At 39.0% G+C, this 22,957-nt stretch overlaps 1 protein-coding gene across 2 annotated transcripts; it reads left to right on the forward strand.

Moving 5' to 3' along the window:
- The first annotated feature begins 22 nt into the window (after positions 1-22).
- LOC120782927 (monocarboxylate transporter 2-like) lies at positions 23-22,609 on the forward strand. 2 transcript variants are annotated; one of them, XM_040115496.1, is made up of 6 exons: positions 23-101; positions 1,028-1,248; positions 6,493-6,636; positions 10,186-11,001; positions 19,687-19,865; positions 21,683-22,609. In XM_040115496.1, the coding sequence occupies exons 2-6, from the start codon at positions 1,032-1,034 to the stop codon at positions 21,818-21,820; spliced, it is 1,494 nt and encodes a 497-aa protein (XP_039971430.1). In that variant the 5' UTR covers positions 23-101; positions 1,028-1,031; the 3' UTR covers positions 21,821-22,609. The 2 variants fall into 2 exon arrangements, with proteins under 2 accessions (XP_039971430.1, XP_039971431.1); XM_040115497.1 differs by having other exon boundaries at positions 19,687-21,797.
- Positions 22,610-22,957: the final 348 nt, after the last annotated feature.

Below are 22,957 nucleotides of genomic sequence, written 5' to 3' on the forward strand. Positions count from 1 at the left end.
ATCCATGTGCCACGTGACCATACATCAAGTAAAGCAGCACGCTGAAACTTTGGTCACTAACTTCGTAGAGACAAGCGGGCTGCGAAGGCGCTCGGTGAACGGTAAGGTCTCCTCGGACTTTAAACACATTTGCGAGCGTGTCCGTCTTTAATACGAGGAGAGTTAGGTTACTTTGCATCACTGGTTTCAGTCATTTTCCACGAGGTAGCTACTTCGGTCTCGAGCCCCCTTTTTCATTGAAAGCGTCTCTTTGGAGTTTGCTACCAGTTGTAGACCCGGACTTTAGTTTTGGGCGAGGAAAAAAACGGTTAGCGTTTTCTCGTTAGAATTATGCTACCTGCACCGGCTCACTACTCAACAAATGCGACTGGCACTTCAGTTGTTTGTACTGTGGTAATAACACGTTACACTTATCTCAACGATGTGAGCCTGATAAATCAGACACCCTGTTGCAATGCTATCTCTGCATTCGGTGTTAGCCAAAAAAAAAAACGTAGTAAACTCGATCATTTAAAAGCCAAAAGAGTACTTTATGACCACTCGGTTCATGTTTAGTAGGCACTGTATTTAACTGAAGAGCTTGATTTCATGGTGAAAAAAGAGTTTTTGCGTTTCAAATCAAGCACATTCGTCGTTATGAAAGCCTGCTAGGTCAGTTATAGCCTGCTCTTGTGTTTTGCAAACATGACTTCTGTAAACAAATCTTTCACAGCATCAGAAAACAGTAATAACTTTGACTTTGTTGCCACGTGTTAGCCCATGTATTAAACTAAAGGCCAGTTAATTTAGGAGTGATATGTTCAGTCTTTTATTTTGAAATTTGGCTATTCATTTGCTGCCATGACGTTGAGGGAAAGTAAAAGTAAAAGTATCAATTTTGCATGTAAATATGACTGTCTGTGGTACACAATTAAGCACTATTAAATATGCAACATACTATATGTATTAGATTTTTTAAGTTACTAGTTTGTGTTTTGTTGTTTTGATCATACAACATCACATATGTTTTTTGACGCTGTCTTAACAGGAACATGTCCCCTGCACCAGCAGATGAGTTGAGCTACAAACCCCTGGATGGTGGTTGGGGCTGGATGGTAGTATTTGGGGCCCATATTTCCATTGGATTTGCCTACTCCACGCCGAAAGTCCTGTCCATTTTCTTCAAATCGATCCAAGACCACTTAGGGGCTAGCTACAGTGACATAGCATGGATTTCCTCAATCATGCTAGCTGCCATGTATGCAGGCGGTGAGTTGATTCAATCCGTACAATTTACATTGGCTTGCCCATTTGGAAAAATAATCACCATTATCAGTAGCATTACCTGTGAACAAATTATCACTGTCAGATAATTGACATATAATTCCCTTTATACTATATGGACAGGTTTAGTGGTAGTCTTACCCTAAAAAATCTGAATTTGCCTTTGTTCCATGTGGATATTACTTGATAATATCCTAGTCTAGGAAGATGTCTTTCAAAGGCCTGCTTAATTTAAACAAAGCATTTGTAAAGCGTCACTATTCAATGTTTACAGATTTCCCCTCAAATACGTAGCTTCTCAGCCAATTTTATGATCCTGTACATCATTTGTTGTGTTTCCTAATACAAAAATACACTGTTCAGTACAAATCATAATAAATGAGGTGATGGTGTGGTGAGCACAGCTAAAAATATCGATGCCTCATGGAAAAGAACTCCCAAAGCGGGACATTTTACAGTTTAAAATCAGTGTCTCTCCATTGGACACACTATGAAATGGTACCACTGTTTCTACGCTACCGCAGACATTCCTTTGGTATAACTCTGCTGCAATCTTTTGTTACTTAATGGCCGACATATGCTGATATATCTGCGATAGGCTTATATCAGCAGATATGCTGCATCAATAAAAAGCCATTTGATTTCGTAAATACATTAACTTTAAATAGGAAGTTTCAGCGGAACAGTTTGGAATTCAGTGTATCACGAGGTAACATATCTTCACAGGTTCTGGAAACAACACATTCTAAATCAATACCCTTTACAAGACTGTAGAATGCTTTTGTATCGGCTGTAACAGACTGCAGGTTAACCTGGTTGTTTTTATTTCTTTTGGTCCTTTTGGATTGTGTTGTATTGTGTTCCATCAGGGCTCTGACACACCAAGCTCAACTCAAACAACTAGCATTTATAATGGTCTGCTGAAGAAAACACTCTTTAAATCGCCTTACATCTGTCTCATCAATCGGCATTATGGCCAAAATAAGAGAAGTAAATTCCATTTATATAGCCAATGGAAAAATCATACTATTTGGCATCTTTCTTCGGTACAAAGAGGATAACTGTTGTGTATGGTTGTGCTGCAGACTAATTCGGACCAGATAGAAAATTGAGAAATTGACTTCACATGACTGCACCGACTGAAATAGCTTTAGGCTGGCCTAATAAGGTGAATGTTGTAGATTTGTAATACTCACCTGACTTTAATTTAACTATCCACACTGACACAGTTTAATCTGAGTCATTTAACAGTAGTTCAGCTCTTCTCCTGAAACATTCAGGTTCATACAGTATATATGTAAATAACCTCACTAATGGGGGTGCAATGTGTGCAACTACACTTGGGCCTGTAATAGCACTGTCAGACTAGGCAACAGTTGTTCCCATCCATGCACTACTTCTGTGTAGGGGTTCTTGACCTTTCTGGATTTTTAACTTTTCTTAGCCAAGCAATGCCTGCTAGTAATTACAAGCCCTTGTTGCAGGTTAAAAATGTCAATGAGCTGTGAGCACTTGAATCAATGTTACCCTCTCAGAATGTTTGATTTAATAGTTTTTTATTAAGAGGTAGAGGTCTTTACATGTTTTCAAAAAACAAAAGTTAAGATTTGAGAAAGGTATGAAAAACAAACAACTTTGTTTGAGGAAATTTTTTTGTATCTTATTTCCTATACGTTTAATACTCTTGTGACCAGTTAAATCTTGTGGCACTTTTTCAGGCCGGGTTCAGACAGACAACAGTGTTGCTCAAAGAAATGCAGTCTCCTGATTCGTTTGAATGGGACCACTTCTTTGGTGTCAAAACAGAGGTCTCTGGGCAGGGTTGTCTGGCAAAAACGTTAACAGTTGGTCCATCAAATAAGTGCAAGCCCAAATTCCTGGTAGATTACTTTGTAACAGGAACAGCGTGTTTCTGCTGTTTATCTTGCTTATTTTATTGATGACACATGACAACCTCAACTTTATTAGGTCCTGTCAGTGTCATATCTGCTATCTGCTATCTATGATGACTGGTTGATAGCTATCAAATGTGTGTTAAAACAGATGGAAGGCAGAAAACTCAAAACCTCAGGGTCGCTGGATCCCCATTACATCTCACAACTGATGGGGCAAGCCTACACCTGGTCCACTGTTTCAACCACAATGTAGTGTTGGTGTACTAGTGACAGAATTTTCACTGGTTATAAAGAAGGGATGGGTTTGAATTTTTTTGGAACAACATTTGCAACGCTCATCTTTGCAGAATAAAAGGTTTGTGTGACGGATAGGTGAATGAATGCATGTGTTGCAAAAAATTTGTGTCCAGGTCTATGTCAAATAAGATACACGTGCCACACCACTGCTTTCACAACAGGCAAAGCAATCTGAGAATTATAAAATGACTTTTCCACAACTCTAGTCTCATTCTACACTATACTGTGGTATTCGGCGTACTTTGGATAACTCATTTAAAAACACAAAAAATTCCAAAATAAAAGTCTTGTGTAGACTTCACATAAATTCATCACTAGCCACTCTCAAGGTTACAAGAACAAGAGGGTGTGTGACTCCACTTCACTCAATTCAGGGAGGCCAAACTGGTGAAATATTCCCCCGCCACTGTGGCTCAGGCACAGGGCTTTATCATATTGCCCTTGGCAATGTCACCCAGTGGAGGAGAAAGACAGGAGGTATACATCAGAGGAAGGTTGAACACACTGGGGTCTGACACCAGGTCCCCATGGGAGACACATGACAGCCTTTTCTGAAAACCTCTGACTCAAGGAGTCCAAATGATTAAGTTATAATGGGAGTGGAAATGTGGTAGTGCAAGAGATGCCCTATTGTGACACAGCTATTGTGAGAAAGATGATCTATCTTTGACCCCTGCAGGCACCTGGTTAACTGTATAACCACAGGATGGGTATTTTTATTTCATGTACAGTAGTTACAGTAGTACAGCAGATAATGTTGTCGAGGGACAGTTCTTTACTGTTCAACATGAAACAAAAAAGGAAAAAAAACAAAAGAAGGATTCAATTTTGATTCTCAGAGTCCAGAATCAATTCATTTTGATTCGCTTCAATACTTGATGATTCAGTTGCATCAGATAAATACCAGTGTTGTATAAATTGCTTTTCAGAATTGATCCCGGAGCTTACATTTATTCTACATTCAACAAGTGAGCAACACTGGTTTCCTTGAATAAAAAATTGTGTAAAGTGAACATTATAGGCTAAAATGTAAACACATTTTCCAACTACAAAATTTTGGACCAAGGATTTATTTTCCTTGGCAATTAAAAAATGCCAAAACATCATACATCTATATTTTTTTTAGGCCTGCACGTGTAAAAAAATAAAAAACTGCTTTCCCATACAGCTATACATGGACTGTCAGCAGCAGATGTTTAAACTAAGTACAGATATCATTTGAAATAATTACTCTGAAGCACAGGGCAGAAACAGAAAGTCTGTCCACTAATGCATCTGCACTGTTGGTGTTAACAATGCATCAGCTTGATATCTTCAGACAGCTGGCTAGCTAGTGTTAGATCCCCGGCAGCTAACACTAGCTAAACTCAGGTCCACGCAGACTATCAATTATTCACATCACAGATTACAGGACTGTTAACATAAGGTAGCTCATATAGCCAGCTATAATCAATGTTACTTTTGAACTTAAAATAACCCTTTTCTGCATGTTTTAACAACTCACATCGTTCAGCCCCAAAATGAACCACTTACAGAAAGAAACCACTGAATACATATGACATTTAGTGCAGATGTACATGTTCACTAAGAAAAGGTGTGAATGCAAAGATCAATCTTGGGAATTTAAGAATCAGTATTGAATCATATGAATGATTAATCAGAAAATCTTTTTTCCCCCCTTCTTTTTACCCAGCCCTACTGGCGCACAAATTTGAGCTTTTAGCAGCTGATGAGTCGGATATTTTTCTCAGCAGTTGATAGAGACCAAAAACAGAGCTAAAAAGGGAAAAAATATGGATTTGGATTGGACAGGTCAACTGAAAATGACTCCAAATGAATGCTAATATTGCTTTAGTCTGCTGAATTTTTGAATACTCAACTGTTTGGTAATAGTTCGCCATTTCAACTTTGTAGACGATAATATCTGAAATGTGTGTGTGATGGTTAGCTTGTTGTAGATTTCTGCCACCAAAAATAAGTGATAAGTGCAACTTTAAAGGTTTTCTACAAAAAGTTGGATACAGGTGACGTAAAAAGTGTTACCGAAACATTATCGAAACTCAGGTATTGACTTTGTCTGAAAATTTCAAACCAGCCCTATATACCAACAGGAAGTAACTAATACTGCCTTATGTATGAAAATCCAAAACCTTTGTTTATTTGTAGTATATGTATATGTACATTCAGAAATCCATAGATGAACATGGTACGTGAACATTTAATTATGAAAGAAATATAAAGAATATGGTTAAAGACATTTAGGCTTTAAAACTTTCATAGGTGGTTCTAACAATCATAAATAAATAAACAGACTAACTTTTGAAGTAATACAGAACATACACAAATTCCATTTAAGACAAAAGACTTTTTATCATGCACTGAGAAATTGATCGTTAGCCCTGGTAAACACCCTCTTGAAGACAGCAGGTGTTTTCGATACATGAAATCCTCTTACTGTTGACTGGAATGCTTTCAAGTATCACCACCCACACAGAGACCCTTCCTACCACTGCCTTGAAAAGCAGCAGCATGGTAAGGTTTCAATAATCATGTCAGCCTGTGTATTAGTTTGATTGATCCTCTCCCCATTTTTCTAGATGTTTGACTTAAATGATTATATTGTATTTTCAAAGGATTGGGCTTCAGAGCAAGGAGAAGAAAGACATTTTTTGGCCTGCTTCAGAAAGACTGGTGCAGTGTCACTCTTTCAGGCAAGGTTATAAATGAAGGGAAGAGTGACAGCATATAAAAGGCTGTTTAATTGCTGATTGATCACTGAGTGTAGTATTTTACATTATCAGGGGAGAGTATAATGAGTCGCCAAGTAAAAGCAAAGCAAAAGTGTGGAGGCATTCTATCATCTGATGTGATGTCCTTTTGCCCTTGGTTTAGACCCACAGTAGACTGAAAACTGGTGCTGTTATTCTCTGAAACTTTGATTATTAGCAGTTGTTAAGATAATCCCTAAAACTGTTTATATTGAGATGTCACATATGACAATTCAGAACCAGTCTTTCTTTCTTTCTCTTCTTTTCAGGACCTGTGAGCAGTGTGTTGGTCAATTGCTTTGGAAGCCGGCCAATAGTAATACTGGGTGGACTGATGTGTGGGGTCTCTATGGTAACTGCTTCTTTTGGGAACTCCATCATTTACATCTACTTTTTCATTGGCGTCATTGGAGGTACAGTGCTTGGGTATTTCTTTAAATATTGCCCTTTTTTACTATATCTTGTGACACTGTTGCCTGAAAGGCTGTAACCAGTTTTTATAGATTATACTACTTGCATAGCAGCCTTAGGAATCCATAGAAAATTAGTTCACAGCTCAAACTAAAACAAAGTACCTGTGGGTTTGCAATCAAGTGAATGAGCTAGCTAATCTCATGATATGGATCCCAGACTTCCTTACTGCTTTGCTTACCATTCCCATCAGCCCTGGTTAAGCCCTTATGGGGATGGGAGGTTGGCAGTCTGCTTCTTTTCAGATTATGTCAGAATCCCTGGGTTACTAGACCAGCTTCCCCTGACTTGGCTGCTTTACTGTTTCTCGAGGGCCCGGGGCATTTGCCCCAGCTCCTGGGGTTAGTTAGACCACCAAGGGGAATAGAACCAGGATGGTAATTAAGAAGAAAAAAACGTTCCTGATCCCAGAGAGTATGGTCTTGCGTGGCCTTCTGTACTCTCCCATAGGCTCCCATGATGGTTGTCACGTGGGGACTTCTAGCTACCATGTGAATGCTCATTACCCTGCCAAGGACTGCTGTGAAGGATTAATAGGCGCAGCAAGTGGCTGGGCCATGTGTGGTGCCTGGGGGCATATGTGAGCCCTGCTCTGCTCCCCGTGTGCCCTGGCACACAGAGACATAGGCATCGGGCAGTTTTACCTAGCACACATGCAGACATATGCTCACACATGCACATATACAGTACACACACAAATGCACACATATTCAAAGAGATAGCCAATTAGTTGAAAAACATTACAGAATCAGTGAATGGCTTGCAGTAAGTAATTATCCTTGTGTCCTTTTATATGAGGGGATGTCATTTGAAGTAGGCATGGACAATCAAGGTCAGGCTTACTGCATTATACAAGGTTGCATAAAAGCAATTGTGGATACATATGAGGCATACAGGTCAGTATATGGATGTTCAAGCTCTGAAAGGTTCACATTTTAGATTATGTAGGGCAACAGAGGATGTTCAAGTGATAAATTGTTCAAGAAATAGACTTTATAGAGCAAAAAAGTTGTGACAAAAACAGTGACAGTAGCCATCAAATTGGTAAAAAACTTAGCTTAGCTGTGCAATGCTAAAGTTACAGTTTGCAGGGATAGGGGATTCTTTTGTTAAGTCCTTACATATGGGGTACTTGAGAGGCAGTGAAGTATTAGGCAGTTTTATTGCCTTTTGTTAGTGAAGAGGCTTGGGGTTCAAATCCCAGGTGGCGGTACCTCTGATTGGGATGTGTGTTCCAACAAATGGTGGGGGGATAGGGGTGGTAGAATAGCAGATATATAACCCAGTGCCAGTGCTTTAAAAACAAATATAAGATTTTAAAATCGATTCTGTGCTTCACTGGTAACCAGTGACGCGAGGCCAGTACAGGATAGATATGGTCTTTCTTCTTGGGACCAGTGAGCTGCTGCTGCTGCATTTTGAGTGCAGGCGAGATAAGGCTGACTGACTGATTCCTACATAGAGAGAATTGCAGTAGTCAAGGCAAGAGGAAATAAAAGCATGAACAATAGTCTCCAAATCTTTAACAGATAGGAATGATTTTCATTTTTCGAGTGATCTAGGATGGAAGAAGGCTGACAACTGAGTTCATTTGTTTATCAATCTTTAATTTTGAGGGATCATATCCTTGTTTTTGCACTGATGAATGAATGAATAAAGACTAGGTAGAAACCTAGTATGTGGCTGAACCGCCCTTTATCTGATTACTTCTCTCCTACTCTCTGTGCTCACATAAACAGTACTTTAATACAGCCAAATTCCCAATAAAGATGTTTTCATTTACATGTTTCTGTTTCTATAGTCAGACAACGGGACAACCATGAAATAGTGAGTGAAAGGCAACCCAATAAGACAAAAATCTTGATTTTATAACCACAATGCCGTCTGACAAAATCACTGTCTGTGCTGTGATTTCAGCTAGGTATGCTTGTAAAATGATCAGAGAAAAAGTTAAAAGCTAATTCACGTCTATGCAGCTGCAGTACAGTCAATTGAACCAGACACATAGAGAGGTCTTTCCACGGACTCTCCTCCGTGGAAAGTAACTAAGGTTTGTCTAAAAAGTCACAAGATTTGTCGCTAGGGGCTTTTGTGGGTAAAAAGTCACTAAAGGGGTCTGAAAAGGCAGTAAATCTAACAAAAATGTGCTAAGTTGGCAACACGGCCTTTAAACATAACCCCGATGACGCAATAGAAACTTTTGGTGCCAGTTCATTTCGAAAGAGCAATGGCCATTGAGGAAATTCCAACATTTGTCCAGCTCATTAATGGTGTAACTTAATCACTCAGTCAGTCAGTCAGTCAGTCAGTGACATTTATGTTTATAGGGCTGGCCCCACTGTTGCGGTCCAGCCAAAAATTATGCTTGATAGTTGAATAGACAACAGAAAAGATGCTGTATTTTTTGATGTCCATGTGCTACGTCAACTTATGGACAGTCTGGGGTACTCTGGTTTGCTGCCTGGGCTGTACAGAGAGCGCTGATGAACTTTACACCACATATTGATCATTACCCATACAAGTAAAGACCTGTGATAATGTGGGAAAACAGTGGAGTGCTACTTTAAAAAGAAGTAAATTTAACTAAATGTCAGTCAGTCAGAAATGAACATACGTTTAATGTACTTAAGGATAATTTCGTAAATTAGTTAACAACACCTAATTTATAACATTTCATCTTTTTATTCATTAATATTTTTTTACTCTTCAGTATCCCTCCACGCCTTCCTAATTAAGATTTACCTACTAAAGAGATGCCACTTTGTTGCTTGATCTTTGGATGGCCATAGATTTCCTCAGCTGTTAAGAACTGTGAAATCAGATTTGTGTCCGATTTGTGACAGTTAAGAAAAACTGATAAGATGGCCAACACAGAGTAACTTCTCCAGTGCTTAGAGTAACTTTTGTTATGTAGCACAGACTTACAATAGCAACGCGGTTACTCAGAAATGCCACTTTTTTTGTGACTATATGATTTACTGTGTCAAGTCAGAGTATAGCTGCTTCGTTCTTACGCAAGAAAACTGTTGCTGAAATACACTTTCTTCTCTAAAACTTAATATGGAAATCCTCTGTTTGGACTGACTTGGAATAGAGATATTCCCAAAAAAAACCAAAAAACTTTTTCCATTATCTTTCTCATGTAATCAGAGAAGAAGATTCAATTGACAGACAATAAACCATCCCAACCCTACCCGTAGCTCTTCATCTTAAATTGAATTGTGGGTAAAATGGCAAGAGAATGAATGTGTTACCCAGGTTCTCTAATTTATTTCTACTTAAATGGAGGGATTATTTCTGAAATAATTCCAGCATTCTGTGATAAGATTTTAGCTGGCAAAACTGAAATGAAATGGAACCCTAATGAGCACCGAGCAGAATCAGTCTTAATTTAATTTAGTGAGTACCGTTTGGAGTTTAGGTTCAAGAAGGGTTCCTTACTGAAGATTTTTGGAATGTGATTTTGTATTTTTCAATCTGTCTACACACAGGTTGTGGACTCTCCTTGAATCTAAATGCATCACTCACCATCATCAGCAAGTATTTCCTGTCCAAGCGTCCCTTAGCCAACGGATTAGCCATGGCCGGGAGTCCAGTGTTTCTATGTTTCCTGGCCCCTTTAAACCAATATTTACTGGACAAGTTTGGCTGGAGAGGAAGTCTGCTCATCCTCGGGGGTCTGATGCTCAATTGCTGTGTTGCTGGGGCCTTGATGAGACCTGTTACCCCACCTTGTAAGCAATCCTCTTGTGTACCACAGAAGATGGTGGAAGAACAGCCAAATAAGCGCGACACTAAGTTACAAGGGAGCTGTATGACGAATGCTAAGAAGTTCTTGGATCTTTCCCTCTTCAAGGATAGAGGCTTCGTCATTTACCTCATAGGAAATATGATGTTCATCTTTGGTGCCTACGCGCCCATTATGTTCCTGCCAGCCTATGCTATTACCCAGGGTGTCGACGAGTACTCCGCAGCATATCTGCTCTCTATCATGGGCTTTGTGGATATGTTTGTTCGCCCTGGCACAGGCCTGGTAGTCAGCAGCAAGTGGATCAGGCCCAGAATCCAGTACTTTTTCAGCTTTGCTATGGTTTTCAACGGTACATGCCACTTACTGTGCCCACTGCTGAAGAGCCATGTCCTCCTGGTGGCCTATGCAGTATTTTTCGGCATTGGTTTTGGCATGGTTTTCGCCCTGATATTTGAATGCCTGATGGACCTGATGGGAAATCAACGCTTCCCCAGTGCTGTGGGACTGGTCACCATCATCGAGTGCTTCCCCATGCTACTGGGACCGCCTACTGCAGGTAACTGAGCACTCTAAACATAAACTATCCATTTTAAGACAAGACAGTCGGACATGCTTAAAAATACTTAACAGTGTTTAGGTACCTCCCTTGTCTCACTCTAAACTCACTTTAGATTGTTGATAGATACCTTATGCTGCTCCTTTCTGCAACTGAAGGGCCAAGGGGAAGTGAATGATGTAGATTTACAAACATACAAATGCAGACTTGGAAAGAAACTCTATTGTTACAGTATACATTATGGCCAGTTTGAAGCAAGCTGCTTTGCAAACAGTGCAGCAAACTGAATTATGAATAGTTGTGTATTTATCTCTTTCTCGGTCATTGGCTGTGCATTATGTTGCATAAGAGCTCAGTTGCATACAAGGATGTCGTTGCTGTAAGACAAAGCAGGATCACCATCGTTATGTACTGCTGTAAAGATGCTGGCTGTACTCATTGCTCAGGCTTTCATGGCAGGTCTACTGTAGTATTTGGTCTCCGCACAAATTTTGAAATGTTTGTAACAAAAAGCTAATAAGCTGAGGTTTGTGTACATACTTCAAATTTACTGCATCAGAATACTGTACTACCAAAAGCGCAGCAGAATCACAAATACTCCAGCTGCAATACTGCATTGTTTCAAATGTTGTAGAGTTCACAAAAAGTTGAGTATTTGCAAGGAGTTCTTAGCTAAAGGACCATATTGATGGCTTTGGGTATTTAAGCACATTAAGTATAAAGTATGGCCCTGTAAATAAGTGCAAACTGATAAACTGTAAAAGGTTTACTGGTGTTGCAACATAGGTCAGACAGTGTGCCTAGATGGTCTGGTGACACCTCTGAACTGTGTGCGTATGGGACAAGGTACAGGAACAGGGACCTACATAGTCTTGAGAGATGGGTTTCCTGTCTGTGTTACATAATGCTGAATGATATTGGATACAGGATATTGGAAACAGCAGTTAAAAACAAATTTCCTTGTTACTCTCTGTTCGTGTGCCCTGTGCAGTAATTAGTCTAATAATTAGGGCTTTTTTCTGGCTGAATGATCCAATCAGTATTCCAGCCTGAACCAAAATATTTTGATACAAAAATAAAATTACAACTTTTTTTTTTGCTTTGACAGACGCAGTGCATTCTTGGCAGAAAAATATTAAAATTAAAATTTTTATTAGCTCTAGTGTTGGTTTGGTAATTTCATTGCTCCAAGCTGAGATTTTCAAAGTCTTACACTGTGTGCCCCTCTCGGAATAAATTGCAACAACTGTTTGACAAGTCGGTACCATTAAAACTGTGTGAAATGAGCTATAGGCAGTTCCTGTTTGCATGGATGTAAAGACAACTGGGAATTTAAGATTGGGATTATTCTCAGGGAAGTTCTGGAGTTTTAAGGGGTGTCTATTTTTCGATGATTTCTAAGCAGATTTATGGATTTTTATTCATAATGGACCTTGGAGATAATGATATTCTTGGAAAGAGTAAGCCACCCTAAATCTAGAAATAAGTGTAAAAACCCGCCTGCGTGTTCAGATATTTGACTAGGTTATAACTAATAGAAGGAGTGGGATTTTGGTGCAAATTGTGGCAGTCGTGCTCTGAAGGATTTTAATTTACCTCAACTGCCCCCATGAGCTGTGTAAAGTGTTAAGCAGATTTCTTCTAGTCAGTATTTCTTGACAGTATTTCTTGATACTAAAACAAAAACCTGAAGGATTCATTAACATGTACAACAAACCCTAAAGCTACTCTCTTTTTTTATAGCTAAATGATTTCATTTCTATGGCAATGTCAACAGTTCTGAACAGTACAAAGGAACACCTTAATCCCAGATAGTTCCCATTGGTGCTTCAGAGGCCACATCACCTTGATGAGATCATTAGCTGACACAGATGTCTCTGGTTGTATCTTTAGTCCTCAGTAGATCATAGGAATAAAGTAGACATTATTAACTCATAAATAAAGTGATTCCCTTTAATATATGTTGTTAGTGGGGATTTTTGTAACGGTTAATTTTTTATTGCTCAATAAATAAATAAATAAACCTACAAGCTGAATTACTGAACTTATTTTGCTTAAAAGCCCCTCAAATAGGAGGAAAAAGCCCATTTTCATCTCATGACTTATGTCCCCAGCAGTCTTCGGTCTCTGATAGGTCTTAAGATTGATTGGACAGTAATCTTCATGGTCTAAATAACTGTGTAATCAGAAGGATATTGTTAACCGTCTCTGCTTCCTTGCCATTTTCAAGACATGCACTTTTGAAAATCCTACTATAAAACATTCTTCTCATGATTCAGTAAAAACAGAGGCATTGTATAGTACATAATAACAGTAAAAGTCTCTCAAAAAGGAGCAGTTAGAGAAAATTGTTTTTGAGTGACAATTTGTCATCAATAGAAGAAAAGAACTTGAGTCCTTACTGGTAGAAGCTGCCTCAGATTCAGGCAGAAAATAAGTTCTTCTAGCATGTAAATGAAGTAATGCTTTGCCGATGTAGCTACTTTGTTGTGAAATAATCTTAAAACAATTTCACTATCCTGGATACATGTTGTGTAACAAACTGCATATAAAGTAGAAGTGTAGTACCACGCCTGGAGGTTCACTGCATTCCTGCCGAGTAACATAACTGATGGATATTAGCAATTAAAAAGGCTAGGGTGGTAGAGAAAACTACAGAAGAAAGGACAATTGTTTCAGTTAAACTTCTTAAAAGGAGCCAACTGAGTTTAAAATGTTTAGCGGTGATCATTGTACAGTAATGCCTTAATGAAAAATTTCACGTCAAAAGTGCACTGTAGACATTGAGCAATGACAATTTAATTTGCCAGTAAAGGTGTGACGTAATACCTTGGGAAACTTTTATTCTATTACTCGTTAATAAAGAAGGGTCAAGTTTAGAGTTGAAACAATTAATTGGTAAATCGTTTAGTCAATTAATTGAAAAATAATCATCAATTATTTAGATAATCATTTAATTGTTTAAGTCATTTTTTCAAGTAAAAAGAATTCACTTAACTAAAACCTTAACTAGAAATTGATCTAAAACTAAAAAATAGCACCATACATTGCTACTTCTCTCAATTGTATATCATAATAAATTGGATAGCTTTGGGTTTTGGATTGTTGGTAGACAGTAAAATATTACCTAGGCTCTGGAAAACTGTGATGGGCATTTCTCACAGTTTTCTAACATTTTATAAACTAAACAATCGATTATTCTAGAAAATAAGATTAATCGGTAACGTAAATAATTGTGAGTTTCAGGCTAGTCAAGTCATTTATAATCCTCCATTATCAAAAATTGGTCTCAGAGGGCTTTAAAAACTATATTACATATTGTACAATACCCTCTATCTTAAAATATTCAATTGGGCACATGAAAGACACCCTAAAATTACTAATTGCAGTAAAAAGAATTAAGGTTGATTGCGCACAAGATGGTATATATCATCACTGATCCTTATGGAGATTTTACTATGTTGAACAACCCTCTTGGCCACTGTTACTTATGCCATTCCATAGTCAAATGTGGCCTGCAGCAGAATTTGAAGTTTGCTGTAGTCACAGTAATTAAGAAACAAACAGGTTTCTTACTAAGTTATACTCCAACATCATGCAAAGTTTACCTGTTTACTATCTGGTAATTCACCAGTTGCTTTGACCATTGACACTGAAACTTTTTTGATGAATGAGGTTAAAGCAAGATTGCAAGAAAATATATATATAAATGAAAGTGCTGTTTCCAACATTTACCTTTCAGGCCATGTAGGTGTCAGGCATTATATTAACCACATGCACCAAATGTCTTGTATGTTCAGTGTCTCTACCAGGGTTGGAACTTAACTTTTTTGTCCACCTGCCTCTGTGGCTGGTGGAATCCAAAATCTACCAGCCACTCAATTTTTAACCAGCAGTGTGTAACTGCATGTGAAAAATAAAACAACAAGACCTAGAATAATTAAGCATGATTATTTGTGAAAATAGGTTATTTTATTTCACAAGGTAAATATTTAAACTCTAAAGGAAAATAATGACATTCTCTCTCTCTCATGCACACACATAGTACACACACACACACACACACACACACACACACACACACACACACACACACACACACACACACACACACACACACACCGTGTGCTGATGCACAACATTTTATGAGTTGTGCAGATTAAACAAAAAACAAAAACATTCCTCCACCCATTCTCAACCCAAATCCCATTTTAATGTGACTCCGGCTCCTCAGAATCAGATTCTGATGTTTCAGCATTGCTTTCCTGAGCATTCTTCTTCCCCTGTATGAATTCTGGCCTTCTAGATGCTAGCCTGATGCCAGAGCTGGATTGCAGGGGTGGGGTCATAAAACTCTATAGAAGGAGTGGAGAGTTGGATGGTCAGCAGGTTGCAGGCTTCTTGATGTAAGACTGGACCTCCAGTCCTCACTAAATTCATTTGATTGAAGCTTCTTTCACAGTCTGCTGTAGAGGCTGGTAGGGTGAGAATGAGGTCGACCAGGCTGAGGATGTCAGGGCACTGGTGTTGCCAAAACCTGTTGATACCTGGCCAGGTCTTCATGCGGAGACTCTCTCCCTTCTCATACAGTCTGGTCTTCAGGATGGTCCATTGGTCTGAGATGAGTTCAAAAGCAACCTCAGAGGATGTCAGGATGGAATTGTTTGGTTAACTCGGCCTCTTCCGATTCACCATATTCTGAAAAGAGACAGACAAAATGAAAAAAATATTGAATTAGATGCTTCAAGAATTTGTAGATAAATAAATGTTGTCTGAACCCTCGTAGTGATCTGCATCAGGCCAACTATTAAGATTCACCAAATTTCTAGCTTGGAGAATCTCTGTGCTTATGTCAGTGAAACGCCTTTGCGGACTCTGGCACAGCTGGTCAAGCAGCTTGAACTTGGCCTTCACGGTTTAGGGTGTTGTCATTAGTCTCATTCTGGTCCATACAGGCTTTCCGCTTGGGGCCAGATCTGTGGTACATTAATAAGGTTATTCAAGATATTCAGCTAAGCAGCCATGCGCAACTTTTCATTTTTCTCTCAGTCACTCCCCTGGTTTTGTATTTTGTGGGCACTGTCTGAGTGGTTGTCAGGCAGCTGTGTACTTCAGCCACTGTGACAGTTGAGGTTTGAAGAGTCTGAGAGAGGTTGCTGAGGTGGGTCAGGCAGTCATGCATGAAGTTGCAGAACATTAGAACTGCTGGATCCCGGCAGGTTTGGAGGTAGTGGCATGCTTTGCGTTCTGCACTGGATTCAGCTCTTCAGCATCTGGTGACTGAATATTTATAAAATTGTTTAGTTCAATGTCCCCTTTGAAAAATAAGTTAGTTCAATTCATTACACTACACTGAACCTAATTCATTACAGTCAACTGACCCAACCTTTTAACATTCAAATAATCTACATTGTTATTTAGCCTACCTGTTTCAGGCTGGGAAAGTCCCTGGTAACCTCTAAAAAAAAAAAAGGTCAATGGCCCTGGTGAGGTGAGAAACACATCTGGTGCCTCTACCCTATTTGGTACAAGGGGCTTGTGCTCCATCATCTTGGAGCTGTGCTTTATGATTGCCCTATTGAGAGCACTTTTACAATATAATGTAAGCAACCCCAACAGCATATCTTCAAGCTGTTTTGCCACAGAGCAGCTCTTGATGGCATCCTTGAAAGCTAGTTCCAGGTGGTGAGCCATACAGTGAATGCCCAGGACATGCATGTTACTTCCTCTCAGACTGTTCACCAAGACCTAACATGCCCCTGTCATCACAGATGCACCATCAGTTGCACACGCTACCAACTTAGCCTGCCACTCCTCTTCTCCGCAGACCACCCTCATCATGTAATTTATTGGCTGGGAGATGTTCTCCACATCCTGTATCCCTACAAAGTGGACCTCCACCTTGCCTTGGTTGCACAGGCACACATAGGGCATCTCCTGTTTCATCACAGCAGTATCAGTAGAATCATCAGACATGATGGAGAAGAATCTTGCAGCCGCTATCTTTGACTGTAGGGTCTTCATCTGAACTTCAGCTATGTGCTGAATAAACACCCTGCCTTGCTTCTGATTCACGTATGCACTCCCTGTGCTTATTCCCTTTTTGTCACATTGTTACCTTTATACTAACTACACGTATGTAGCTAGCTCGCTTGCTTATGACATTCATTATATGACAGCTTTATTCTGACCTTATATCAGCATTTAATCTGATGTTAGTAGACTTAAAAAAAAAAAATCCTTTTTTCGCGATTACGTGGGCATTCCTAAACAGTTTGTTCATGTTCTCCAAATGGGCCTCTCTCAGGCTAAGTGCCTTGATGGCAGCCATATCCTCAGGTGCCAATTTTCCCTGTACTATCTTTCTTACCTGGACGTGGCATTTGGATGATTCGCGGTCTTTTAAGGCTTCCCATTTTTGGTTTATTAGTTCTCTTATTGGCTTCTGAAGCGTGTTAACGAAATACTGAACAGAACATTGTCTGGTTTGTCTCCTTGTAAACTAACCAATCACGGGATTCTCCTTTTCTCAGTTTCCCCTTCGGAAGAATGTTTTGACCTTCACCTCTTTGGCCTGTGTCTTCTCCTTGGAGGTTTTCTCTGCAGACTTCTGCTTCTTTTTAACCGTTGGTCACTAGTTAGCGTTCTATGCCAAAGCTGCCTCGGTAACCCCCCGTCTGCTTGTTAAAATGTCCAACTAAAACAAACAGACTTGGAATTCAATCTGTGTAGTGGAATGTCACAAATCACTGTTACAGTTGCATTATTTGTTTGTAAATGCTACTTTTATTTACCCGCCACTGTGGCTGGTAGGTTGAGAAAATTCCCCTGCCACAATACAAAATCATCTGCATTAGGCAGGTGGCAGGTGCTAATTTCTAACCCTGGTCACTACATAACAGTTGTAAGCTGTGCACTTCAAGAAGTCTGCATTAAAACATGAATAGTAATGCAGTTTAAATCTGTTGCATGGCACACAGACTAATTTCTTCACCAGTAAGTAATGTGCTCTGTCTGTGCATCAATAAATATGTCAACTTAAAGTTCACTCAGAAAGACTTGTTTAGTGTCCTAGACTAATACAATGAGGACGTTGTGTACCTACACATGACTCAATCAGCCTTGCATATCGCCCCGCTGACAAACTTTTCCTTTGCCTCCAACCTGAGTTTTAATGAGGTGAAAATTTATAGGCCCCCCAGTTTTTCTGGTGTGACCCTGTTCCGAGGCGCTCATTTAATTGGGTAAATAAGTGCCTCCCTGCACGGCTAACATTCTCCTCCAGAGGGCACAATCGTTACGTCTCCCCTAACTAGTCTGCTTGTTACTGCTCCCTCAAAACCTACGGGTCAATCCAATTACGAGAAAGTGAGGTAAGTGGTTGTAATTAGCCTTTTGCTTTGGGTGTTTAATGACGCTTAGTTCAAACTCTCGTCATTAAAGTCCTGTACCTGGGCCATAATTAAGATGTGAATACATTAAAAAAAAGGTGACTATGCCAGATGGACTCAATTACCGCTCAGCCAATCAAGGACTGTCTTAATGAGGGTGATGGTCATTGGCATACACGGACCAGATGAGTGCCATCAATCAGATAATACAGCCTTCATTGAGATGGTTGAAACTGTTACAAATGTAAAGGGACCCCTCTTAGTGTTGTACTGTAAGTGCATTTATACACACAAACATCATTATCATCATTATTTGTCATAAAGATGATAATTGGTGTACTACCAAGGAAACTGCCCTTTAAAATTAATAGATTGTGATAATTGTGATAAGATACTATGACATGCTATGCGATAAAGGTGACTCCCAAACTGTTAAGTAACGGCAGTTTCAGCAGTCAGAGCCAAAGATTTTTTGGAAAAAGCTGAACCAGGTTGTCAGAAACACTCCTGAGTTTGTTGATAATGTGATAATAAACAAATGGTAACTTCATTTTTACAATACAGAATACACAAACACATATAAATGTACACAGAATATTATTAGATGATGCTGATGCTTAGGAAAAGAAAAAAAATACCTCTCTTCCCTTTATTACATTTGTTGAAAGTTTGATAATGTAGATGACTCTAGGTACCATAAAGTGAACATATTCTAGCTAATTGATTGAATAAGGCTCTAAAATGGTATAAAGGAGGGACTTTAATATGCTGAAATTGACAGACAGACAGACCGTTGTACATGCCGAGACTGAGAGAGATAGCGAGACTCACCCTTCGATCTGTGTCTGGAGGCGGGGGAGATGCAGTTAAGACTCTGAAAACCTGGAGGCTTAAATCTGATCTAAACCACATTTGTCACTTTTCTGCAGACTTGGGCTTAATATTTATGGCTCTCAGAATGGGCCTCTCTTCTGATTCGTTTTTGTAGCAGCCGTCCAAATAACCATCCCAGAGTTGCAGTGAGAGCCAGGAAGGTTGGAATGTCCCTCTGTCATTTCCGACCCTCAAACTTTCTCACACAAACATAAGCCAAATCTCAATTTGGTCTTTCTCATCATCTTGTAAAGGGGTTCGAATGAAAATACTATTCACTGACATATTCTTCTTTGCTTGTCGTACAGTTGTGTGTTTTTGTTTATACAGACATCGTGTATCCTCAGATGGGTAGAACTGATACTCGTTTAGTTTGAAAGATAATAATTTGTTTTGCACCCTTCTTCTTTTGTTCACGTAGGGTTACTGGTGGACATCTTTGGTGACTACAAGTACCTTTTCTTCTTGTGTGGCTCAGTGATTGTGGCTGGTGGACTTTTTCTCTTTGTCATGAACATCTACAACTACCACATGCTGGAAAAAGAGAAGACAGCAAAGGACAGACAGCACAACCAAAAAACCATAGAGAACCAGAACCAGGTGAACATCTCAGATGCAGAGATGAAAGACACTGCTGAGGCAGCAATGGAAATAAGTGAGCCTGAGTTTAAAGTTAAGAATGGAGCCCAGCAGGATCCATGACCGGAAAACGCAGTAACACCAAATTAAATATGATACCTCTATTTAGCATGGATGTTAGGGGCACATGTTAGGTGTGTTTGTGTTAAGATAACACAATGACTAATTCCATCCTTCTCACACTCTCATATATCCATTGTTTAATTTGTTAAGTTAAACAACAATCATTTTGATATTTGATTAACCATTTAAGTAATTTAACAACGAAATGGGACTAAGAGTCAACAGGCATGTTAGCCGGTCCGTGAGATTGTACTTAAGTACAGAGGAGCTTTGAGCTCAGTGCCAACATCAGGATACTAACTTGCTTACGATGACAATGCTAGTATGCTAATGTTTAGTAGGTTTAATGTTCAACATGCTCACCATCTTAGTTTAGCATGTTAGCATGCTAGCATTTCCTAATTAGAAATAAACACAAAGCACAGCTGAGGATTATCGGAACTTTACAGATATCAAGTCATAAACATCAAATTAAAATTTTGACCCGATGATGGCGCTCGTTGATAAGTTAATTGATCACCAAAGTTAGTACTAGTGACTGTATATAAAGATAGACGACATGTCTCCACTTCCCCCTACAAAATGGAGCCAAAAAATCCTGGATACGGGTACTGCCATCTTGTGCTGGTAACATAATTTGGGGCGGCAGGTTGAGCCACCTATACACCCTGCTGACTCAATCGCAAGCACACACACAACTGTCAATCAGAAAAATTAACACTTGAACATACACCAGCGTAATAAGAACTAACTAAAATGACAGAAACCATCTCTTGGAAAAATTTATTTGACGTGTACTTTGATTTTTTAGTTTGGCCCATGTCCCATCCGCTAACATGGAGGGGCGGGGTTTATGACCTATACTGTAGCCAGCCACAAGGGGGCGATAGAGATGTTTTGGCTTTACTTTCGGGTAGCTGTCATGTCATCCATATTTATAGACAATTATCATTCATGTACACTTCATCCTTACGTGGACATGAATGTGATAATAAATTTAATGGCAATCCATCAAAATTTTTCGAAACATTTCACTCTGACCCAGAAATGTGAACCTGATGGCAGCGCTAGAGGAAAAGTCCAGGGATCAGCAAATTGATTGGGGTTTATCCTCCTGGGCAGCATTGATATTTTTGGGAAATTTTATGGTAATCTAATAAACAGATGTTAAGATATTGCGACACAACACTCCACTCATCCTTTTGAGGGTCGTGGGGGGGGGGCAATCCCAGCTGACATTGTACGAGAGGCAGGGTATACCCTGTACAGGTTGCCATACATCAGCCTCACGCGAGTGCCAGAGGAAAAGCCGGGGGTGGATCACAAAAGTCAGTAGGATTCATCCTTTGAGGAACATGAGTATGTGTACTAAAATTTCATGGCAATCCATCTGATAGTCATTGAAATAATTAAGTCTGGACCAAGTGGGAGACCGAGCAACATTACAATCCCTAGAGCCATGCTGGCTAAAAACGCCAAATATTTGCTGATTCCAGCTTCTTTTCTCATTTTTAAATCATTGTAAATTATTGTCTTTTGGTTTTGGACTATTGGTTTGAGAAAAAAAAAAAACAATTTCAAGACTTTGGCTCAGGGAAAATCCGATTTTTCACAACATTTTTCACCATTTTCTGTCTTATAGATTAAAGAATAGTTGCAGCTTCAATTCAATTAACGATCCATCCAATATGTCAGTTTGTTTGTTTGCCCCCTAGAGGTCGTTGGAAGGAAGGGCAGTGTGTGGAGATGACACAATGATTCAGGTTCTACTCTTTAATACTGCTGGACATGTACATGTGCTTTCTACCTGTGATGTGTTTTCGACTTTGGCTGCACTGTATTACCTTGAATGACTGTGGCTAATACTGAAAGGCACAAAGCCTCAATGTACAGTATGAAAGCAAATCTCAATGCCTGAGAGTGAATGAAATGCAGGAACTGTGAACTTCTTTCTCTCACATGGTCATGAACACAAATGTCTACTTGTGTTTTCTGTGAATCCTTCAAATAGAAATATTAATTGTTCCAGTGGTTATGTGCGTAACCTCAGGGGACTGCCATGAGATATTTTGCTCTTGCGCTGTTTACTTTATAAAACTGGCAGGAAGTTTGGTACATTAAATACTGTAGCTGCCAGTAAAGACATGGGAGTATTAAATGTAACTGGATGCTTTACCTCTTGTTTAGTTACTGTTAATTCATTGTACATTAAGTACTGAAGTCTGTAATGAACATGCAGTAACAAAACCTGTTACTGAAGTTCTAATTAATTATGATCATTCTAGCAAATAATAGTCTTTAAAATTTTTAACAGTATTTATTTAATTTGAATTTTTATGCTGAAATACATTATAAACTATGGTGTGTGTTCCACATTAATGTAATAATTTTGTGCTGACATTTAGCAGTGACATTTGTTATTTGGGCAAAAATGGATTTCCATGCACTGTTAATTGATTTGATGCTGTGTTTATTTGTGCATGTGAGTGAACATGTTTGTTGAAGTGCGAGGGAGTGACAAAAAAAGAGAAAATGCGTTTTACAAATATTCCACAATGTAACTTTTATGAGGTATATATTTGAAAGTGATGGCAGCTTTTTGAATTCTGCATTCTAGAGATTTAATGACAGCTTTAGTTTACTAAATGGTTAAATGACAGAAGTGTGGTATACAATGTACCATTGATACTATGGATATCACTATATGGTTAACTCTAATAAAATCCTTAATAAAATATTCTGTCTTGTTTTTTCTTTTATATACATTATGATACCTTTTTGTCATATCTCAGAAATTTGACTTGTACCAATAAAGTCAGCCCTATTTTTTGTTGGTGATGATTTTGTTTTGCAAATGAGGAGATTCTCATTTTCTTCATCACCTACTGTGGTGTCCAGGACTGATGAAAGCATGTTTTTGCATTCCACAGTCAAGCGGCAAGGTAAATGATCCTCAGACAAAATAGAAATTCTATCAAATCAAAATCTAC

The sequence above is a fragment of the Xiphias gladius genome, chromosome 21 (genome assembly GCF_016859285.1).
Source record: "Xiphias gladius isolate SHS-SW01 ecotype Sanya breed wild chromosome 21, ASM1685928v1, whole genome shotgun sequence".
NCBI classification, from domain to species: Eukaryota; Metazoa; Chordata; class Actinopteri; order Istiophoriformes; family Xiphiidae; genus Xiphias; species Xiphias gladius.

What these genes read in the sequence shown, in the direction of transcription:
- LOC120782927 (XM_040115496.1), top strand. Translation starts at nt 1,032, where the DNA reads ATGTCCCCTGCACCAGCAGATGAGTTGAGCTACAAACCCCTGGATGGT. An exon ending in AGCTGCCATGTATGCAGGCG is followed by an intron (nt 1,249 to 6,492) that starts GTGAGTTGATTC and finishes TCTTCTTTTCAG; the next exon opens with GACCTGTGAGCAGTGTGTTG. An exon ending in TTTCATTGGCGTCATTGGAG is followed by an intron (nt 6,637 to 10,185) that starts GTACAGTGCTTG and finishes GTCTACACACAG; the next exon opens with GTTGTGGACTCTCCTTGAAT.